The sequence below is a fragment of the Harpia harpyja genome, chromosome 12 (assembly GCF_026419915.1).
Source record: "Harpia harpyja isolate bHarHar1 chromosome 12, bHarHar1 primary haplotype, whole genome shotgun sequence".
In the NCBI taxonomy this organism is placed as follows: domain Eukaryota; kingdom Metazoa; phylum Chordata; class Aves; order Accipitriformes; family Accipitridae; genus Harpia; species Harpia harpyja.
Window position 1 is genome coordinate 11,947,484 of NC_068951.1, and position 20,379 is coordinate 11,967,862.

The 20,379-nt window shown below is 42.9% G+C and overlaps 1 protein-coding gene across 1 annotated transcript in view; it reads left to right on the forward strand.

The window, feature by feature from the left end:
- Positions 1-20,379, forward strand: part of GALNT17 (polypeptide N-acetylgalactosaminyltransferase 17) — a 215,620-nt gene that overhangs the window by 121,062 nt on the left and 74,179 nt on the right. Inside the window, exon 6 of the mRNA XM_052804258.1 lies at positions 15,511-15,628. Coding sequence (XP_052660218.1) covers positions 15,511-15,628 — 118 coding nt within the window. The remainder of the gene's footprint in view (positions 1-15,510; positions 15,629-20,379) is intronic.

Below are 20,379 nucleotides of genomic sequence, written 5' to 3' on the forward strand. Positions count from 1 at the left end.
TTTCCAGTCAAAATGGTCTAAATCAAATGCAAAGGATGGTTGAAACAGGCAAGTGGTAGGCATGAAAATAGTCTCATAACATGGAGGGCACAGAGAATGGGATGGGGGGAAAAGGAAGCACAAAAGGCTGTTAGCCAGAGCACCAACCTCTTTCTTTTCTGTTTAGCCTCAGCTTCCCTTAAAATTCCTGCTGTTTATCCACTTTGCCCACATGGGAGCCAGAAGCCTTCCTGCTCTTTTCTGTCAAATTAAATTAATGGGGAGGAAAAACAACCACACAGATGCTCTAAATCCCAGGCTAATACTGCAGAGTTTTGGCTCTTGCATCTGATTCTCAGTGTGGTTCAAAAGCAGCTCTGGAGACACTCAGGGCACTCAGAAAGGCAAAAGAGCAACAATTTTTGTGTTTAAATTGAGAGCTGAATTTTTCATCCAGTTCTGGAAGGTGAGATGTGGAATCAAATCCTGGGTTTGTCTGTGATGCATATGTGTGCATTTATGATGGAGCTAATTCACTGTGGGCAATGCACAGGAGTTTTCCATTGACTACACTGGCCAGATGAGCTTTTTTGCTAAAGTAATAGTATGAAAAATTTTTTGGGAAGCCTCTGTGAGCATGAGGGAAGCGTCTCCCCCATCTGCAGCTCCCCGATTCCAGCAAACCACCTGGGAGAGACAGAGATGGAAACCCAGCTGCTTGCACAGAGCAACATGCATGTGCTTTGGCGATTTGACTTTTTGGGGGGTGCAATTTGATTTTTCTAAGATCACTTGAAGTTTTCTCTCTGCCCTGTAACTCTTTGCAGCCAGCACAGGACCTGGAGAATAGCTCCAGATCAAATGGCCCCAGTCACAAATGCACTGGCATGAGCTACTGCAGCCACTTAAGGGCAGAACAATTGTGTCCTGTAGACGCAGATATGATTTTTGTGCAGGGGAGTAATTAAGGCAAAGGTTGCAACAGTCACAGCATGGCACCAGCCGTCTGCTTACTTTTTGCTTGTTGTATTTTCAAGTATGGAGAAGAGCCAAGGGGAGAGTGAAATGGCCTTTTGACTTTAACCATCTCTAAGAACCCAGATCATCCTTCTGTAAACAGCTTTAATTTGGCTCTTTATAGGCAGCTTGAACCTTCTCCTGCCATCATTGCACCTCTCTGATAGCACGTGGTCTGCTATCGTAGTTCTTCTTTCAGCACTTCCTTTCCTTTTCTGTCTTGATACCTGGATGACTGGGTTACAAAGGGTGCTCTCACATGCTCCAGATTTAGTGCTGGAATCTCATGGTGCTGCTGGAAGTTTTGCATAAGTGTTGCTATGTGCATGGATTTGCCTTTTCTCTTAAGAACTGTTGGAGGGTGGGGGGAGTTTTGCAATCCTTCAGGTGAATGGAAGCAGTTTTACTGGTATTAATTATAATGAGCTGTTTTGGCCTCAGTGAAAGCTGAAGGCTCTGGATCAGGATAAGAGTGAAATGTGTAACATCAGGGATCTGAAGCTGTTGGAGCTACTCGTGGTCAATGCCAGGGACAGATTCAGAGTTTTGCTGAGTTGGAGCCTATATGAAGATCAGGAGTAAGCACTGATCCTATGGAAAATATATATTCTGGGCTTCTTTCACTTAGTCATCTTTTAATTGAAAACATATTATTAAAGTAGGTACTGCTTGCAAGATTAAGACCAAAATTTGCTAAGCAGTATTTCTAAGCACTGATGGATAGATTTTATGAGAGCAAAGTTTTGGTTTGTTTTGTTTTTCTCCAATTTGGGAGATGCTGCCAGCAGGACAGCTTGTTTCCACAGTGTCTTTTGCTGTACCCTACTTCCCCTGTTAATGCTGCACATCTGCAGGCATAAAGCAGTAATTTCTAAAAATGTGTATGCTACACAGTGTTTTTTATGACAATATTCTTTTACTTTTTGAAAATTGCTAGGCAAGAATCTCCAAAATGTATCACAAGCCATCAATATGAGTTTAAATGGTTTTCTTAATTCAGAGTGAATTCTTCAGCGAGAGCATGCCATCCACAATTTAGTGTCTCAACTGGTAAAACGTCAGATTCTTGCCTCTCAATTAAAGCAGGGATGGTAAAGTGGGACCTCAGTAAAGAGGTTCTTCAGTGTAGCATTAATGCTGAAGTGTTCAGATGCGTTTCACGTGCAGATTATGAACCTTTTCATTATAGCACTTGTCCTGTGTAGGTTATGTACAGGTTTACCTCACAGCTTCAGAAGAGTTTGGTTTTGCTGTTCACTCCCCATTTCTGATTGACTCCTTAATGTTGCAGCCTGCTATTAAAAAGCAGCCTCCTTCTGCAACTGGCCCTGGCAACCAAGAGGTTGGAACTTCCCTTGCCTCCCCTGTTATTCTGTGGTCCATCCTTAGACTGTTAAAATCAACACGTTTTTTCTGATTAAAGGCAAAAGTGGAGTGAAAGTGCTTTTGGCTCTTTTGGCATGCGGTACTTTGTAGAAAGAAAGGGCATAATTGTTATTCGGTGTAGTAAAACTGGCAGTGATTCCTAGCACATGCCTTTTTTTTTTGTCTTTCCTTCCCACTGTTAATTTTGCACAAGCAAGAAGCCTCTGCTAATACACTTTAAAAATGCAATTTAAATTAATACTTGTTTGTCCAAGAATCAGAAGGCAGTTTGGATTGAAGGCATGGAGCATGTCCTCACAGTATGAACTCCTTGCAACTCTTGGTTTGGTTTAACGGTCTTTGGATTTGCAGGACTCTGCAGACCATCCACTGATAAAGGATTCCCCAGTAATCTGACTTCTTCTCTAGGAGTTCAGACGCTGACATCCACTCCCTCCAGTTTTTTCCAGACCATGGATTCAATCACAAAATCTTGATTTGTTTAAAGCCTGCAGCGTGTTGGAGCTCTGCCAGGGCAAACTGCAGATCCTTTCCCCCAAGGAATCTGATGCTGCTTAACTTTTAGGCAAAACACAAATAAAAGAGTCAGCCTTTTGGCCATAAATGTTTTATAGCATGGGATAAATGCTTCGTTAGCAAAATGAGAATGGCAAAGCACTTGGAATTCCCTGTGTAAAAATGTCACCTTCCTCTAGAAAATGGGAGCAGTTCCCTCTCTGCTCCTGGCTGCATTTTTATACATCAAGCTACAAAACCATATTGCAGAGCTGAAAACCCAGCCATCTCAAATACCCTTCCACACAGCCTGCACCATGGTGGGTGACAGGCAGTCCCCTCCACCTCCTGGAGAGGAGCCCATGCCAAGCCCGGGGTGCGGGGAACCAGCCTTCCCTTGACCTTCTCCCTTTTAGTCCTGGGAACCTTGTTGCCAAACTGGTTGTGAATTGCAAGAAAGCACCTGCAAACACAGCTAAATGAACATTCATGCTGACTTCTCCAGTTTGACTGTGTGTAGTCAGTGTATGATGTTATATTCCTTGGGATGACCCATTTGAAGGGGAAAAAGGACCTACTTTCCACATTTCTTTTGCTCACTGAATGCTGACTTCAAACAAGCTCCTGTCACGTTAAGTGTACAAGTTAAATCCTGGCTCTTCATCAGGTCCAATTCTTCTTGGGCTGATGCTGCGTTTACACATGGCTAAGCCCATACATCCCAACTTGCACAGTTGCCTAATTATCAGGTGCCAGAGAGTGCAAGCTGACTGATGATGTACACTGGCTGCTTACACGAGTGACCTGCAATTCAAACACCTTTTTTGGTTTTTTTTTTTGGTTTCTTGAAGGTGAACTCTTGCTGCCAAGGAGCTTGCTGAGAGTTTTGCCAACAACTTCAAGAGACCCTTGAATCCAAGTTCTCCATTTAGAAAATCAATGCATTTGGTGTTTTGTTTTTTTTTTAAAAAAAAAAACCACCCCAAAAACCCAACAAAAAAAAGATCTTAAAAAACCACAGCAAACTGACCCTGAGTGTGTTCATGTTGAGTGTGCCCCATTCCAGCAGAAGTCAGTTACAGGCTGGACTTGTGCTCAGGCTTTAGGCTTTGTACCAACTTGAAGTCAGTAGATCATTACAATTTCGTTGCTTGCACTGTGATCAGCATTGCTTCATGCCACCTTTTCAAAGAGTTCTTGCATTAGAAGTAGTGGTCCCCAACCTGTGCACGTCTGAGAGGAAATGCACAGAGCCTTAAAATTTTCATAGGTCTTTTGGTGTGATAAATGTACCTGGGATGGGATGTTATTTCTGCTTTTGAAGCTGTTGGCCCTAAGTTGTCTAACCCTTAAACAGGCAGTTTGGTTAAATCCCTTTGCAAATATTGGGACATCTGATTTGTGACTGGGTAGATCTGCTCTAATCCAGATGGAGGCGAATCCAAAACGGCTTCTCCACCTCTGAGTTTCCTTACCTGGCAATCATCTTTGCTAAGTTTGCATTTACATTTTGATACAGTTCTTCCCACATTAATTTTTCTTTTTCTACCTGCTTCACTCAGTGTTTAAAATAAAACAAACCCCAAACCCTGAGAAATGAGAGTGACATTTACTATTAAGAGCTGGAGGCACAAAATGTATCTGTTATATTTCTCAGGAATTGTGCTTCTGCGCTATGGATGCGTGAAGGGTAAGATAAACCTGAGAGCTGCCCTCCCTACGAATAGGCTTGTATCAAGTAGTTGTCAAAATAAATGCATTACTCAGCTTCTTTGAGGTGCTTACAGGGCTATTTCAGTGTACTCTCATTTACCCATGAAGTGAAACTGCTTCATTTGTCAATAACTATTACTCACGTCCCTATTCTTTGTACCAGCCTATCATGAATGTAAACACATTTGCCTAAATTCTGTCTGCAGAAATATCCATGAAATTCCCAATAACTTCAGTCTCCTGAATCTTTAACTTCAACATCCATTACAGCCATGTATCAGAAAGCAACATGGGGCTGTGCAAAACTAACTAATAATGAGGAGCTCAGTCATCACCCAATGCACGTTTCTGATAGTGCCTTGAGTTTAGTGTTTAGGAGGAATTTAGGTTTAGGAAGTACTTCTGAGTGTTTGAAGGAAACAAGGACCAGTTGGTGAGTTGTGGTTACACTGTAGGTTTGAAAGTGACTGTGCAAAATAACCCTCCTGTGGAAGAGGTGCTGTGTGACTGCATTCACAAGCACAGCTAGGCGTAATGATGGCATTAATCTTTCACTGCTCTTTTATTCGTGTTGTTTCTTAGAAACCGGCTGAGCTGACAGGGACTTGTGCTCTGTTCCTACCTGTTAAGGGAATTACTTTTTAACTCTGTTTTTTTGACGGCCCACAGTTTCATTTGTGTGTTTGTTCCCAGATGCATGGTTTTGGCTTGCAGCATCTTTGTTACAGGCAATGATTCACCGAGAGAGGTTTCTCTCCTGATTTCTGGGGTTTGGCTTGAGTGTTCAGAGAATAAAAATGGCATTTCAGCCATGAACAGAGCAGGTTTGTTCTAGAGTCATACTCACATGCATGGTCCTCAGAGCCCATCTTCATATTATCACCACCTTTAAAAAGCCAATTTAACTGTAATACTGCAGTTTCTTTCATTTTTCATTTGATAGTCACTTGAAGCAAGTTTAGAAGTGCTATAAGCGCTACCTTAGAGAAATGCTTTTTGGGTTTGCACAATTAACCATGAATGTCTTCCTTGTGATGTCGTGTATCTTCATCCAAGAAGGGAGCCATCCAGTTGGGATGGGACCCAGCCACCGCGTGGTATCTGCCTCCCGAACTCCCCTGCTTGGACTGGTCTATATAGATGCGTGTAAGTGCAGACGTGTGCTTTGCGTAATAGTTGGGGTGGTGGCACAGTCTCCTTCAGCTGTTTTTTTTTTTTGGAAGAAAGCAGTCGTGGCTCGTGTTTCTGTGCTGAGCTCATTCCTCTCCGTGTGAAGAGAAGCTGAGAGCAGAGCCCCTGGGGAGTGCTCGCTAACATGTGGGAGACTGGCAAATTAAATGGGGACGCTGATTTTCCTGTTCTAGGACACAACACGCTGACCAAGTCCCATTTTGGGTACCAAGGGGTCTTTGGCAGCTCGGATCAGAGTGAAGGATCGGGGGTTGAAACCTGATCCTTCGTCTCCAGCTTGGTGCTTTAACCGGGGCACGGCTTGTTGCTGCATTAGGCTGAGAGTTGTGTCTGAGGCAAAGAGAAGTTTGTTTACCTGTGACATTTGTTTGCTGTGATTTTTATGCTAGGTGAAGAGGAAGAACATGACTGGAAGTCAACTGCTTTGCTGCCCTTGAGAAAAAATATATTTGTGTTAAAAAAAGAAAAGTAAATAACGTGTTCCTGTTAAGTGCCTGTTAATTACACATATTACATCTAAAAGTAATTATCATTTAATTAGCAGTCTAGCAACAGTGAAAAGAGATGAAGTTACAGTTACATTGCATTTGTTACTGATAGTAAGTGAAGGCTTGTATGCCTGATGAAGCAATTCCTGCAGAAGCAATTTGGACCGGCCCTTTGGCGAGTGTGAGCAGCACCGCGGAGCCGAACCCACCGGGGCTGGGGCCTGCAGCAAGTAGGACAGCAGAGACCCAGAGTGGTACCAAAATGTGCCCACTGCAGGTTTTCCATAACTGCTATCTACTTTGTCTATAAGAAATTAGATGCTCTCATTTGAAACTAGTGGAGAGTGGGACTAGGATTAGATATCAGATTAGATGAGTGTGTGCAGTCTTTGACACCGAAACTCTGGTCTCCATCCTAGGTATTTCTAAGGATAAACATTTGGTCTTTTTTTTTCTTTTCCCTTTCCTGCACCAAACATTTTGTTATAAGTCAGGGTTCAGAAGTGCCAAAAGATCATGTGTTAGAGGAAATAAAGTACAAGAAATCTTTCACCTTCATAGAGGTGAAATCCTAGCATTCACCTGCTCTTGTGTCACTGGGCTTTTTGAAGTGGTGCAAATGCAAATCCTTAAATCTAGGACTATATAAAAACATTGTCGTCTTGAGGAACTGGGAAATGGTTTAAAGGTGTTGACTGCCTAGCTGTGTGCATTAAATCCAAGTTATCTAGGAGGATTGGTGAAGGCGCCTCCCATTCTGTTGAGAGCTGCCCAATGAGGTGGATTTCAGTTGCTGCCAATCAGCAGAAATGAGGTTTTAAACTACTTCTGGCGAAACTTTGAAGCCAGTGCCTGACGTTGCCCTAGGGAGTTATGCATATCCAATGTGGAACAAATAGGTCTGATTTGCATAGGCAAACACTACCGTTTTAATGAAAAGTTCTTGTGGGACTGAAAACCCCTGAATAAGCTGTTCAGGAGGGTGCTTGCCACTTGCATTGAAGAGGCGACTGATAGTCGATAGTAGGAAGAGACCATGACCTCCTGTTGATTAATCTTTAAAGGGATGTGCTCTCCTTACCTACTCCGCATTAAGTAACAGCAGCTTTCCTGTGCGCAGTGTGGTGATACACAGCGTGGGGAAGAGACTCTGATTTACTCTCACCTCCCGGCAAACTGCTTTGCAAACTGCTTTGTTTTGTTAGAATTTTATCTCATGTTGGTTAACTTGTTTTAACTAATGAGATACTAGAAAACATCTATATTCCTAGTGGAGCCAAGGCTTTGTGGCTTAGCTCCTGGGTTTGATTACAAGATGTACTCTGGCTGGATAATTTCTGTGCAAATAAAATGTAACAGCAATTTCCATATCTGCTTTGAGTGTAAGACCTTTAGGGGACCAGTCATACAGGAAAAGTAAAACCAGGTTAACTAAATACTGTGCCTTTCTGACTCTTCATCCATGGTAATCTGTGCTCCCCTTTGTATTCTGTCTTGATGTGCAATAGCTTTCCAGACAGGGAAAGTATTTTTCTTGCTATCTTTTACGCATTTTTCAGTAGCTTCCAATATGAGCCAGTGCATATGTGAAAGTTGTGCTCTGTTTTGTCTCAGCCTCCAAATCTGAGATTCTGTATTGCCTCTCCTGTAGGACTGTCCGTAATAAATCACTATGAGTGATCACTATTATTTCCCTCACTTCTGCCTTTGTGAATAAATGGGACACAATTAAGGGTCAAACCCCCAGCGTACTGATATTTGCAAATGTGCAGTTATGCTACAGTGACTTGTGGGAAGGAGCCTCTTTCCCCTGTGGTCTAGGGAGGCACCCAGGCTCATTGCTGTGGGCCAAAGGGTTCACACCGAATGTGAATGACTGGGTTTCCCCCTGAGTGCCTGTCTCTGCACCGCCTCCAGGAATAGCTCAGCAACTGCCATTAAATTAGCTAAAATGAAGAGCCATCTTTTAAGTAGATCCCAAGGGAGAATCCTGTAATTGCAACTATTTCCTCAAAACCATTCCTGAACAGAGACTGAGTCCCACTTGAAGGGTAATTATCAGATTTACTTTCTCCAAGGTGACTTCTTCAGGGCTTGTACTCTGAGACTCAGAACTGCACACCTCAAATGCTGCGATGCAGCATTGCTCCCCCGTGTACGCAGAGAGTGCAGGACCGGGGCCATCAGAGTTAGCACCTTGTACTATTGCCAGCGCTTGGGCGAATGATGGAGAACAGCCAAAACACCTGCAAATTCTCGTGACCCTGAGCAAGGCTCGCTCCCATCTTGTGGCTGTTGGTCTGGAAGGGTTTATTGAGGTTGGTGTCTTTTGCTGAGGTCCCAACAAGATGGCTGTGGGAGATGGTTAGGCAGTTGGCACGTGGCCTAAGTGTCTTCTGCTTGCAGGTGGCTGTGGAAATGGGGTAAGTCCTGATCCATGTAATGGAGGTCTTTGGGGCTGGAGTTTTACTTCAGCTGACAAAATACCTAGAGTTGGGGATGATTACTACCTGCACATGAGCATTTTGACAGCCTATAGCAGCACACATCGGTACAAAAACTCCTGCTAAAAGTGCTGAAGAAACGGGAGCATGGAGGTGGGTGCTCAGGCATCTGGTGATTTTTAGTGCTGGGACATCCTTGGGTTTTCTAGAATATACAAGGAAGGAAAATGCTTTTAGGCAAAGACCTTGGCAGCAGTTTTTATCCTGGAGGGGAAATTTTACAGTTGAGTTACAGTCCTGAAGCTTGGACCTGTAAATAGAAATCTGCTTTAGGCTGGCATGCTGTATCTTACTTAGCACACCATGGGCACCATAAGGGTATGCATGCAGCTTTTGTTGCTGCTGGTGGCTTAAAGCAAGGCTAGAAACAGCAAATTGTGTGTGCAATTCCTCACTTACAAGGTTATTAACTACCAGTGCTTTTCTCACCATAGATGACTTAAACTGGGGGGGGGGGGGGGGGGGGAGTCTGGCATACATAACAATATTGGTAGTTAATTCAGCAACTCCAGTGTGGAAGTCACTAAACTGATTTATAAATGCTTTTTCTCAAGAGCATCTAGGTATTATCTGACAGATGAGGAAACAGAGATGCAAAGAAGTTAAATGCTTTGCCTGAGGTCCCAGAGCGAGCCGCTTCTTGACATGGAAATCAGAGCAGGCATACAACAGTGACAAAGTCAGATCTATCTTGAGCAAGGTCACAGACATGGGTAGACATAATAGGTATTTTAAAAAATACATAGTTTTCACAGCTTCTTTGCCATTAAAAGTTTAAGTCCTATTAATCTCCAGTAAATTCAGAAAAGGCATTCAATCTAGCATCTCTTTTATGCGGTATCTTTTATTTTTAATTTGTTTCGCAGATTCTGTAGTACTTAGCAACAGTGGGAAAATAAACCCATTTGAAACAGACAATTAACCAAGGTCACTGGGGCAGGAAAGCTAGAATTATTCAAGAAACAACTATTGCAGATGCCATCCTGGGGATAATATTAAGCAAGGTACGCTGCTGTGGGCTAAAATGCCATTCCTTCGCAGAAATTTTATTACATTCTTGTGAAAGACATCCAGCTTTTATCTGCCCGAGCCATTACGCAGGCAGTGAAGGGAAGCTGAGAGCGTGGCTCCTGCCTGACTCCGCATCTGCATGTAGATGCCCCGCTGTAGGAGGCAGAAGCAATATGTATTTCTCCTTTGGAGATGCACTACATGTATGACATTAGCTTTTGGGCTTTTGCGATCAGTGTCTTGCCCTCGCGCTTGTGCACTGCTGTTAGCTGCCTCCTGCGGCTGCCCTAGTGCTCACACACTCTTCCATTACTGCAAAGTTCTTAAATTAATGATCTGAAGTTCACTTTCAAAGGAAATACCGTTGCAGACACCCAGGCTGTGTCTGCCCTGCATGTTTGCTTTTGGGGGAAGCTGGGCCAGGGCTAAGGGGTGAGACAGGGGCACCATGCAATTGTCATTGCAGTTGCGGAGCTCATGGGGAGGAGGGCTGTGAGGGCTGGTGCCAGGCAGGAGGGTGTTGCCTCGTCCTCATCCTCTTCCTCGCTGGTGCCTCCTGGATGTGGCCGAACCCTCTCTGCGGACAGGGGAAGGGGAACAAAGTGTGGTGGTGGGGTAGAGCTGCCAAAGATGACAGGCAGGCTGGACAAAGCCAGGTTTGTCTTTGGGCCTCTGGTTCGCTCTGCCTGGCCCTGCCGTTTCCTTGTAGAGGGAGTTGTTTTGCCTTGGCGTAATCTCATTTCAGAGAAGAACGGGGTCGCTTCCAGCTCCAGGCTCTGCCTGAACCTCTCCTGTCACAGTCTTGTCACTCCACAGGCCCCAAGAGCCAGGTCAGGCTCTGCAGGGCAGTTCCCAAGGATGCGGATGGTCACTAAGCCAAGTGCAACTGAAAAATGGGCTTGTTGTTTTCCAATTAATTTTTGATTCATTCGGTTCCTCTCCTCTTCCATTTCTCTGCCCCCCCCAAAACCTGACGGACCAGAGGTTTCCTCTGTGGCTTTGCAGTAAGACTGAGTGCAGATCCCTGCGAGAACAGCACATCGCCTGGGGATGGCAGCAGCCCCGGGGTGGCCCTTGGAGCACTCAGCAGAGACACTGCCCCTCTGCGGCCCCAGAGCCATCCTGCTGTGGTCAAACTGGGCCCAGTCTGTGTTCCGCAGGGGGCTGGACCGGCCAGAAAGGCAGCCAGAGCGGGAGGGCTCTAGCCTGGGGTCCCCTTGTGAGGCCAAGCCATCCCTGAGCCCCTGGGACACAGCTTGTTGCCAGTGAAGCAAAGGGTTTTGCATGGTCTCTGCTCCATGGAGGGCTGCTGCCTGTGGGCAGGGTCTGATTAACCCTGTCTTATGACCAGAGGGGTCAATACATCATGCCACATGCTTGTATTTAATTTCCATGTGCTTATTCTCTTGCTATAAACCTGTGTTTCTCATCCCAGTCTTTATTTATTCTGCAATATGTTCACTGTGCCACAAATGCAGAAGCACAGAGGTGACAGCGCTGACAGTTGTTTCTGTTTGCGTATCAGGTCCTTAATTTTGTCTATGGCCAAACGAAAATCAAGTGTTTTATCGTAGAGTGTCATGTAAAAATAAAGATGGTGTTCTTCCTTACCCTGCTATCATCAGGGAAATAATTGATAGGCCACTATTTAAAGCCACGGGCTTAATTTGACTGAATTTGATAATTTACCTATAATTTTCTACATATTAAGAGTTCATTAAATTTAAGCCGTGGAGCTCAGAGTTTCCCAGTGTTTCCTGCTGAGATGCTGGCTCCCACCCGTGATCCCCAGCTGAAACGCAGAGGTACAGACAGGCAGCATGAGTGGGAAAAAGTGCGTGTTTTGGACAAGACTGAAATCTCAAAATGGAAAATTAGATCTTTGAATTTGGTATGTTAAATTAAGAATGGCAAGTTTGGGAGAGGGACAGATAACACCTTTCTGGGCAGGTAAAGGACCACCCTAAATTTGCTAAATGCAGTGCCGTGTCTCCTAAAGCAGTGGGATTGTGTTGTTGAAGGTGAGCAACTCCGTGATTGAAGTTCATTAAAAACAACAGCAGTTTAATGGAAACTGGACACCCCAGCAGTTCTTAAAGTATATTCTCAGCCTTCTTGCGCTCAGTGGTATGACTGCTAATTATTTTTTTAATATCTTTTTTCCTACATATTTTATAACTTGCACTTTAGTATAAAATTGGAAGCAAAATCCAATTGTGTAGGAAAATTTAATTCCCTTGAATTGAAGAAGCAATCTACTTGAGACTTTTTAATCATTAGATGATAACTGTGCACTAAAGAAAGGAAGACCATTAAAGTAACTTAATAGACTAGGATAAACGTTTTCCCCTGTATCTTCTTCATCTTTATTTAGAGATTCATGCTGAGGATATTTCATAAAAGCTGCTCTTCTTGACCTTTCGTCACTTACTGTAGAGAGGAAGCAGCCAGAATAATGGCAAGGAACTAACGCTGTAGATTTCTGGATACAAAACCAATAATTCCACTGAACATCTCTGTTCATCCTTTCCTGCCAAATTCTGTTTTTCCTTTCTCATTAAAGAAAGAATAGCTTTTGGGACAAATAAAAATGCATTTAGCTGAGCTGTGTGATTTTTAAAAACAAACTGTGTTAATGCTTTTAATTAAGGGGCAGAGGAACAAGAGGCTTTATCAGCTCTTTGTCTGCAGGCCATTATTTCATTGTGGATGGGCTATCTATTATTGTAAACGTCCACCTTTTTGAAGGATTTACTACAAAATCAAATGGTGTTTTTATTTAAATTGTTGAGCGCCGCTTGATTCCTCATTTATTTAATATGGAGGCATTGTTACAAAGAAGAATGTAGCACTTAATTTGTATTGCTTGAGGGACCCCAGATCTGCTCGGGAGCGCTGCTTTGCATGCTTCACGGTATTGTGTGTTGAAAACAGAATGTAAAGCAAAATGAAGAAGAAGAAAATTTGAAGGTGAAGTTACAAAATCCCAATCAGGCTGTTTCCAAGAGCATTTTGGAAAGGATTGGTGACTCTGTGGTCTATAAATTGAAGTAATGTTGCAAAATAATGATGAAAATGCTTTCTTGGGCTACAGCTCCTGTGCATGGCTGTCGAGCAGCTTCCAGTTCAGAAAACCTTGTTTATCTGGTGGTGAGTTCCCAGTGATCCACATATTGGGTCAGAAATGCAGTTTCATTTGTCTGAAACATTCACCTGGATTTTTTTCTGGCTTTAACTCTTCTCTGAGTACCTTTAACAGACCTAACAGGTTTTAACTGGGGAGGTCAAAGGTTCCTGTGCTCCCCCACACCTATTCCCAGTGGAGGAGATGAACTGGGTTGTTCATGCTCCATGTAAAACCAGAGCAACTTACCCTTCTATTTAATTCCAGGAGTTAATCTAGGATAATGGAGCTATTAGATTTGGCATCTGTAACGTGGTTATCATTTCAGAAAGAATTGTTTCTGCTAATGGCAGTTAACTTGCTACAAATAAAGCAATAGAATTGAAATCTTAAGTACTAGAGTGGCAGCAAACCATGAAACATTATACTGCTTATTGGAAGGAAGGCTGAGCTTGCTGTCGGGGAAGAAATCTATTGAAAAACCCCCGATGGATTCCAATTGTAACTAATTTAATATGGCAGCAGCATTCAGCTGTTCTACCAGTCTATTAAAAGTGTTAAAATGTCTATAAATAATAATACTTAAGCGGCTAGAACTCTTCATCCAAGGAGCTCAAGGGTTTCTCAAAGATTAATTCGGCCGGCTGCTGGCAGAGCCAAGCTGCAGGTCCCTTGGGGCTTATTGAGCCCTGTGGCTGCCTGGGGTGCGTTGGGGACCCCAGATGCTCCTCTGGCAGATATGGACATTTTGCACGGTGTGGATTGGGAGGTTGAGCGTGGGCCTGATCCTTGCTATCTGTAAGCTGTGTCTGGGTATATTCGAGGGTGCTTTCCTCCTCTGCGAGCCGTAACTGCTTAGTTCAGCCTTGAACGTGCTCCACAGCATGGACAAGCCGTGAAATGTGCTTTGAGCCAGGACTTTGGGGCTGCCGTTAAAACACATGACCCTGTTGCCCTGTTTCTACCTCAAGACCAGGTTCACTCTGGAGAAGGTGCATTTCTAAGTGGTGTGAGATTTCCAGGTATATGGGCTACCATTGGTATTAGACCCTGCAAGTCTTCCCCAGGCAGCACAAGGCAAGTGTCCCCTAGGTCCAGGCAAGGAGCTGCAAGTGTCCCCTAGGTCCAGGCAAGGAGCTGCAGAGGTGATCACCATCCCATTCTGCATGGTGGAGCTTTCCCAACCTGCTTGAAGCTTTGAGCTCAGGGTGGGTGGAGGGGTTCTGTAGCTCACCATAAGAGCAGACTCTGGCAGTACCTTGGCATGGCTGAGTGGTAAAATTCATTGTCTCCTCCATGCTGATCCCGCTAAGTGGATCCATGTTTTTTTTCTTTGCAGCATGGATTCAAATGAAAGCAAGCTAAAGGGGAGAATGGTTTTTGCAGTTCTATTTTAGTACAGAAAATATCCCAGGGGGTAAACTTTCCACATACCATAACTGCAGCAGATTAGTGTATCCCCAAGCAGCAAGAGCATAATGATATGGTTTTGTTCAGTGCTGTGCTCTGTGGCAAAGTGTAATTTTATGGAGAAGGTCACAAGTGTTTAACCACTCAAAAAATAGCCCCAAACGTGATCTCAGCTTGTGCGAATCAGAGCAGCATCCTCATCTTAGGGAAGCTGTATCAGATGGAGACCTGGTACAAGGTAATGAGGGAGGGACAGTGCATGTGTGCATGGCAGCCAGGGTCGTTAGTAAACACAATCATGTGTTATGTTCTTAAAATTGCATAGTTTTTATAAATTAACCCCTGACACCGAGTTTTTCCTCAATCTTTCTGCTATTCTGTTGATGTCAGTATTGTTAGTACTACTCTCATTTTTCTCTATTATTTTCTCTGACTGGACACTGTGCTTGGCTGCTCTTGCAGAGCTGGAGCCGAGCAGCGCTGTTAGCTGGAGGGCACGAGGTTTTGCAGGAGGAACATGACAACTTGATTTCTAACCCTGAGCCCTGTCAGTATTGGTGGAACTGGGCAAATGCCACAGCAGTTGTTTCTGCAAACAGTTTTCTTGAGTTTTTAAAGGATTTGCTTCTGCAAATTTGCAATTTATCTTTTTGTCGCTGGTTGGTGATGACTCCTTTGTGATATAAAGAACCCAATCGGAAACCCTGTTTCACAGGATACCTTAAAAACTAGTGTCTGTCCTGAAGTCTGCTCTGTTACTAGACATGCTTGAAGAAAGTAAGAGAAAGGAAATGCCATTATTACATTTCCTTCACTTATAGGGAATGGAAACCCAAAGAAGTTATGGCCTTGCCCATAGACACACCAAGGTGTTTGTGACAGAGCCAAGATTGGGAAGTTTTTCAGTAATTTAATCCTGGGACAACTCTTTCTACAGTCTCTACAGTCTACAGCAGTCTCTACAGCAGTCTCTACACAGTGAAATTAACTTGAATTGTGGACAATTTCATCGCAGTGGTAAAACAATGTCTTCAAAGGCACAGAGCTCACTCATTGCCTCAAAATCTCTGGGATAACTGGTGGCAGGAAGCATCTGAAGCCAACAGGAGCTTTGCAGAAATTAGCATTCAGTCCATTAAAAATTGGAACATGTCAATAATTGTGCATTTCTGTTGTTTTTGTCTTCATACAGGACGCCGGCAATGATCGGTTGCTCATTTGTTGTGCACAGAAAATTCTTTGGAGAGATTGGGCTTCTTGATCCTGGGATGGATGTGTACGGAGGGGAGAACATAGAGCTTGGCATCAAGGTTTGTGACACATTTGCAAGAAAAATTGCACCTAAGAGTATTGAAGGAACCTAAAGCAACACTTTAACAAGTTAGCATAAACAGTTATTAGAATGCTTCAGGGGAACTGAGCATTGATGTGTTTTATAGCATTTAAATTTAAGTCTAAAGGGGGAAAATGAGTTGCTTTTAGGGTGAGTGTAGCTTTTTTCCTTGGATTCTTCTCTGTCTTACCTGATGCAAAAAGCTACTGAGATGAGATGGTATGCCAACTTAAACAGGCCCTGGTGACATTGTCACACCATTGCTGTAAGTTGTAGGTATCTTAAACACCAGGAAAAATATTATGCTGTTTTTGTCACATGAACAGTCTTAGAGGGGCTGGTGGGACTCTTGTGAGTATCTCAAGGAGACACAGAGCCTGAAAATATTTGACAGGCATTTAGCATCTGCAACTAAAATATGTTCACAAACAGACAAAACCTGCTTTTAAAAGTGAAACACTCGTAGTCATGTTTTTAGAGCTGCCTCAGTGCATCTACGCAGACTTTCGTTGTTACAGAATCCACTGTGATGTCACTTGATTGCTATGTACAATATTAGATGTTGCTTAGTGATTCAAGTGTTTACATACAATGAAGTGATTCATAAGCAATGAATTCAATGTTCAGAAGCAACTTGGGATGGCAAAGTCTATGGTGGTTCTTCTAGGCATGTTTTAGAGTACAGCACTTGTACGTTAACAAGCTGATATGGAGAGGCTTGAGACTTATAACTGGAAAATTGAATTGACTGTGCTGTTGTAAAAATGAAAAATCATTGTTCAGTTCATAGATTTACCAGAGGATATTTGCTTTGCTGGCAAGTCAGAAGAAACTTAAGAAATCTATTGTTGTTGGCTACGGGGAGCAATAATCTCACTTAAACAAGAGAATAGAAATTAAAGGTTTTAAATATGCTACATAGCTGTTCTCCATGTGAAGTAATTATTGCAAATCATCATGCAGCTCATTTCTTGAGTCTAGAGAGATCCCACTCTAAACCAATCTTCTCTTGTGGCTATCCTTGTTTGTTTGTTTGTGGGATTTTTTAATAATATCATTGTGGAACTAGTCTTCTCACAATTAGTAATTCAACCCAGCTGCTAGGTTTTGGGGGGATTTCATGGCTTCTTAACTGGAAAAACAGGATGGATGTCTCAGGGACAAGTATTGAGCATATGTATGTCCTCTTCTTTTTCACATGCTGAACTTTTTAGAAAGGCTATCTAATAAGTATACTTTTGGAAGAAAATAATTCCTCTCTTCCCCAAATGACTTTCCCAAGCTTGCATTTCTAACCCGTATGTTTCCCCGTTGTTTGCACACTCATATGCTGTGTGTTCTGGTCAAGGTTTTAAAAATATTGGTGGTTTTGAGAGCCAAAATACTTAGGAAATCTACTTTGTAAGACTATGTCGAAACTAGATTTTCAAAGATTCTTGAGCTCCAAAAATCTGTCTCTGTGCAAGCGTCTTATTTAGCAGCAAAGAGCTCATGGCTCATCAGTCCCATTTAATATACATTGGCTGTTGTGTATGCAGGTCAGGTAGCTGAGAGGACACAGAGAGCAGTCCTGGAGATGGTGTGTTATAAATAGTTTATCTAAGGCTAGTCATTGGATGTGTAAGGAAACAGAGAGTTGTTATGGATTCAAGCAGATGTCAGGTCTCAGATGGATATATCTGTTTCTAATAGTCCTGATGTACAAGGGTTGCCAGCCCTTCCTCACACGCTTGCAATCTGCCATGGCTGGGGTCTGTAGCAGCCATATCACATTGCCAGTAATGTAGGACTCTTTGTTAATAAAATCAGATCAACTCGAACAGAAAATTATTAGGCTTTTTGTGGGTGTTTTGCTGCTTTGCCTGATAAGTGGCTGGCTGTAGTTGGAAAAGTGATTGGGTGGTTCCTTGTTTGTTTCAGTGATTCTTGGATGAAAATAAGTACAGAAAGTACTTCTTTTCATTTTGATGCTGGTGCAAATTCCATCATCTTCCTGAGAATCCTGTGGCATTTTTTAAACTGTATATTCTTGTATTACCAAAAATGCTCAAAGAACAAAAATGAGATGATAAACTCATTGGGGCTTCAAGAAAGACATGGAAAAATTACAGTGTTCCAGGCAAAAACACAAGCTATGTTGTGGTAAAATTAAATGCAAGTAATCTGAATAACAAAATGACTTCAGTAATTGAGAGGGTTGGGCCATCCTAACCTAGATGGGCCAAGGCTATGTATTGTATAAGAGTCTTGTTTTATTAATATGCTTCAAATACTCTAAAATAAGCTGTACTGTACCTATGTGTGGTGAAATACACAGGCCATATGTTTCTTTCAGTTGCTGAATTCAGTATGGCTAAATGAGAAAGTTCCTGCGTGAGCCACTTAAAAGAACTGTTACTCACATTCACAGAAGTGGCTCCGGTCTCACTGCTCTCCTGTACGTGCTGGAAAGCATCCCCGGATTGCTCAGATAATAATAATAAAGCCATTAAGCATGTTGCTGCCCCAGGCAAATTTCTGTTCTGCTTGCGGGGTAGCTTTGGCCCTGACAAGGAGAACACGCTGTTCTCTATATTATTGTATTTTCTTTTATCACGCTGGAGTGTCTCTGGAAGGTTGTGCTTATTTGCTCCTCTTGTCCCTGATGTCCACTATTTCACTTCCCGAGGCAGAATTGAGTCTAATTCCCCTTTTCTTGGCAGAGAGCGGAGAAGCGTTTGCTAAGCAAGGCAGTTTAGGCTAATATTTCAACTGAGAGGTTTTCACCACGCTTTTTTTTCTCCTCCCCTGCCCAAAGTGTGCCTTGCAATCAAATTATAATAGCGCTAGGTCTTTCTTACTGTGTTGACAGCCAGAAGGACCAAACATTGATCTGTTCCTGCATTAAAAACTGCGCCCAGCAGACTGTTTATGGAAATCTCATCCTCGTGACCGGCTGGTGACCAGGCAATGCCGGTGAAGCTGCTGGAGCCGGGGCATGTAGAGACATCTCGTACTTGGTCTTGGTCTTGCTGTAGGAATAGGGAGAGCAAGTCTCACTCCAAGCTCCCACTGCCCGTCCAGGGGAGCATGCAGGTGCTGTGGACCACAGCCTGGCCCGTTCCCCCAGCCCAGCTCCTGCTGTTGGTCCCAGAAAGAATAACTTGCTCTCGCTGAACAAGCTTTGAGCCAACTCTTTTAACCCTTTGCTGTAGTGAGCAAGTTTCTGCTCTGATTTTATAAACCTGGTGTCCAATTTCCACAGCTTGAAACTGTTGACATTGCTCTGGGTCGCCACCAGCTCCACACATGAATTTTGGCACAGAGGCTTCTCTGACCATCTCTGCTCCTTCTGTTGAAAATTTTTAAAATATTTAAAATATTTTAAAACTGTTTGTGGACCTGGCTTTTAGTGACTGTGTGACTAAGTGGGAAGACCACTTTTGCTGCGTCTCGCTTTTTCTCTGCAGGGAAGGTTTCAGGGGTTTTCATGGTTAGTCACAGACATTCACTAAAGATGCTCCATAAAATTGTGCGTGTCTATTTGAATAAAGATGCAAAAGTCTATTGCATGACTGTTGCCATGATTTCAAAGTCTGGGATGGGTTACAAGGTTGTTTTCAGAGTATTTTGTGCTTCTGTCATGCGTTGCTAATTAAACTTACTTGAGTTGTCTTTTAGAGATTAATCAATAAGGATATTATTACTACTTTGATGGTATCATTTGTACAAATTGTCACTTGAAGAAATCAATTAACTGAGAATGCTTATTAGCTGATCCATCCCACACCTTATTTGTTTAGTAAGAATCGATTATTGAATTCATTAAGAAAAGCACAATTCAGGGATCCCTTTGAGGTTTAATGACTGACTCAAGCTACTTTTTACTGTGAATGTTAAATTGTCTGAAGTTTGGGTTGGATCTTTTTAAACTCTTCCCAGAGGAAAAGCACAGCATGGCCTCTTAATATCCCAATTTTTTTTCCCCAAATTTGTCATCTAGATTCAACAGGCCAGATTTCTGGTGCTGCCAAGCCAGCAGCTGCATGCATGGAGCACTGAGCATATTGTTGCTAGTGGTGATTTCTTTAATAATCAGACTCTCATCCTGCAGCTGCTTAAGCACAAAAGTAACCTCATTGCACTGGCAGTGACATTGATCCTCTCCCAGAGGGTACCATGCCTGTGTACCCTTCAGTCTTTCAGAAACCCTTAAAATAGATTAAATAGCATTTTAATGGTACAAATCTCTTGTGTGCATTTCATCCATGAAGGAGCCCATTTTGTTTATATGAGTACGATTATTCGTATGCTGAAATGTTGAGAGGGTCAGGCAAAAAAAAAGGAAAGCCATCAAATAGGTATATTTAAATTCTACAAGGAAGATTGACTATTTCTGCATTCAGGAAATCAAATCTTTCTCTTCCTGCATGGATTTTTCCATAAAATTATGGCTATATCTTTTTGTTAAGAAGAAAAAAGTGAAGGCATTTAGAGCAAGCAGTTCTTTTGGCATCCGTGGCTTTGTTGGGTCTGAGGTGAAGGACAGGCAGCCTGTATCCAGCCCTATGGGAGGCAGAAAATCCCCCCATGGGGTACTGGGTGGGAGCAGAGGAAGGATGTCAGGGCAAGGCTATGAGTCATGAGAAAGATGTTTTCATTTTTTTTCCTATCTTTTTGTAGCAAAAATACACTAGTATAGGCTTGATTTCCCAGCCCAACTGGGAACACAGACTCTGATGTGGATAT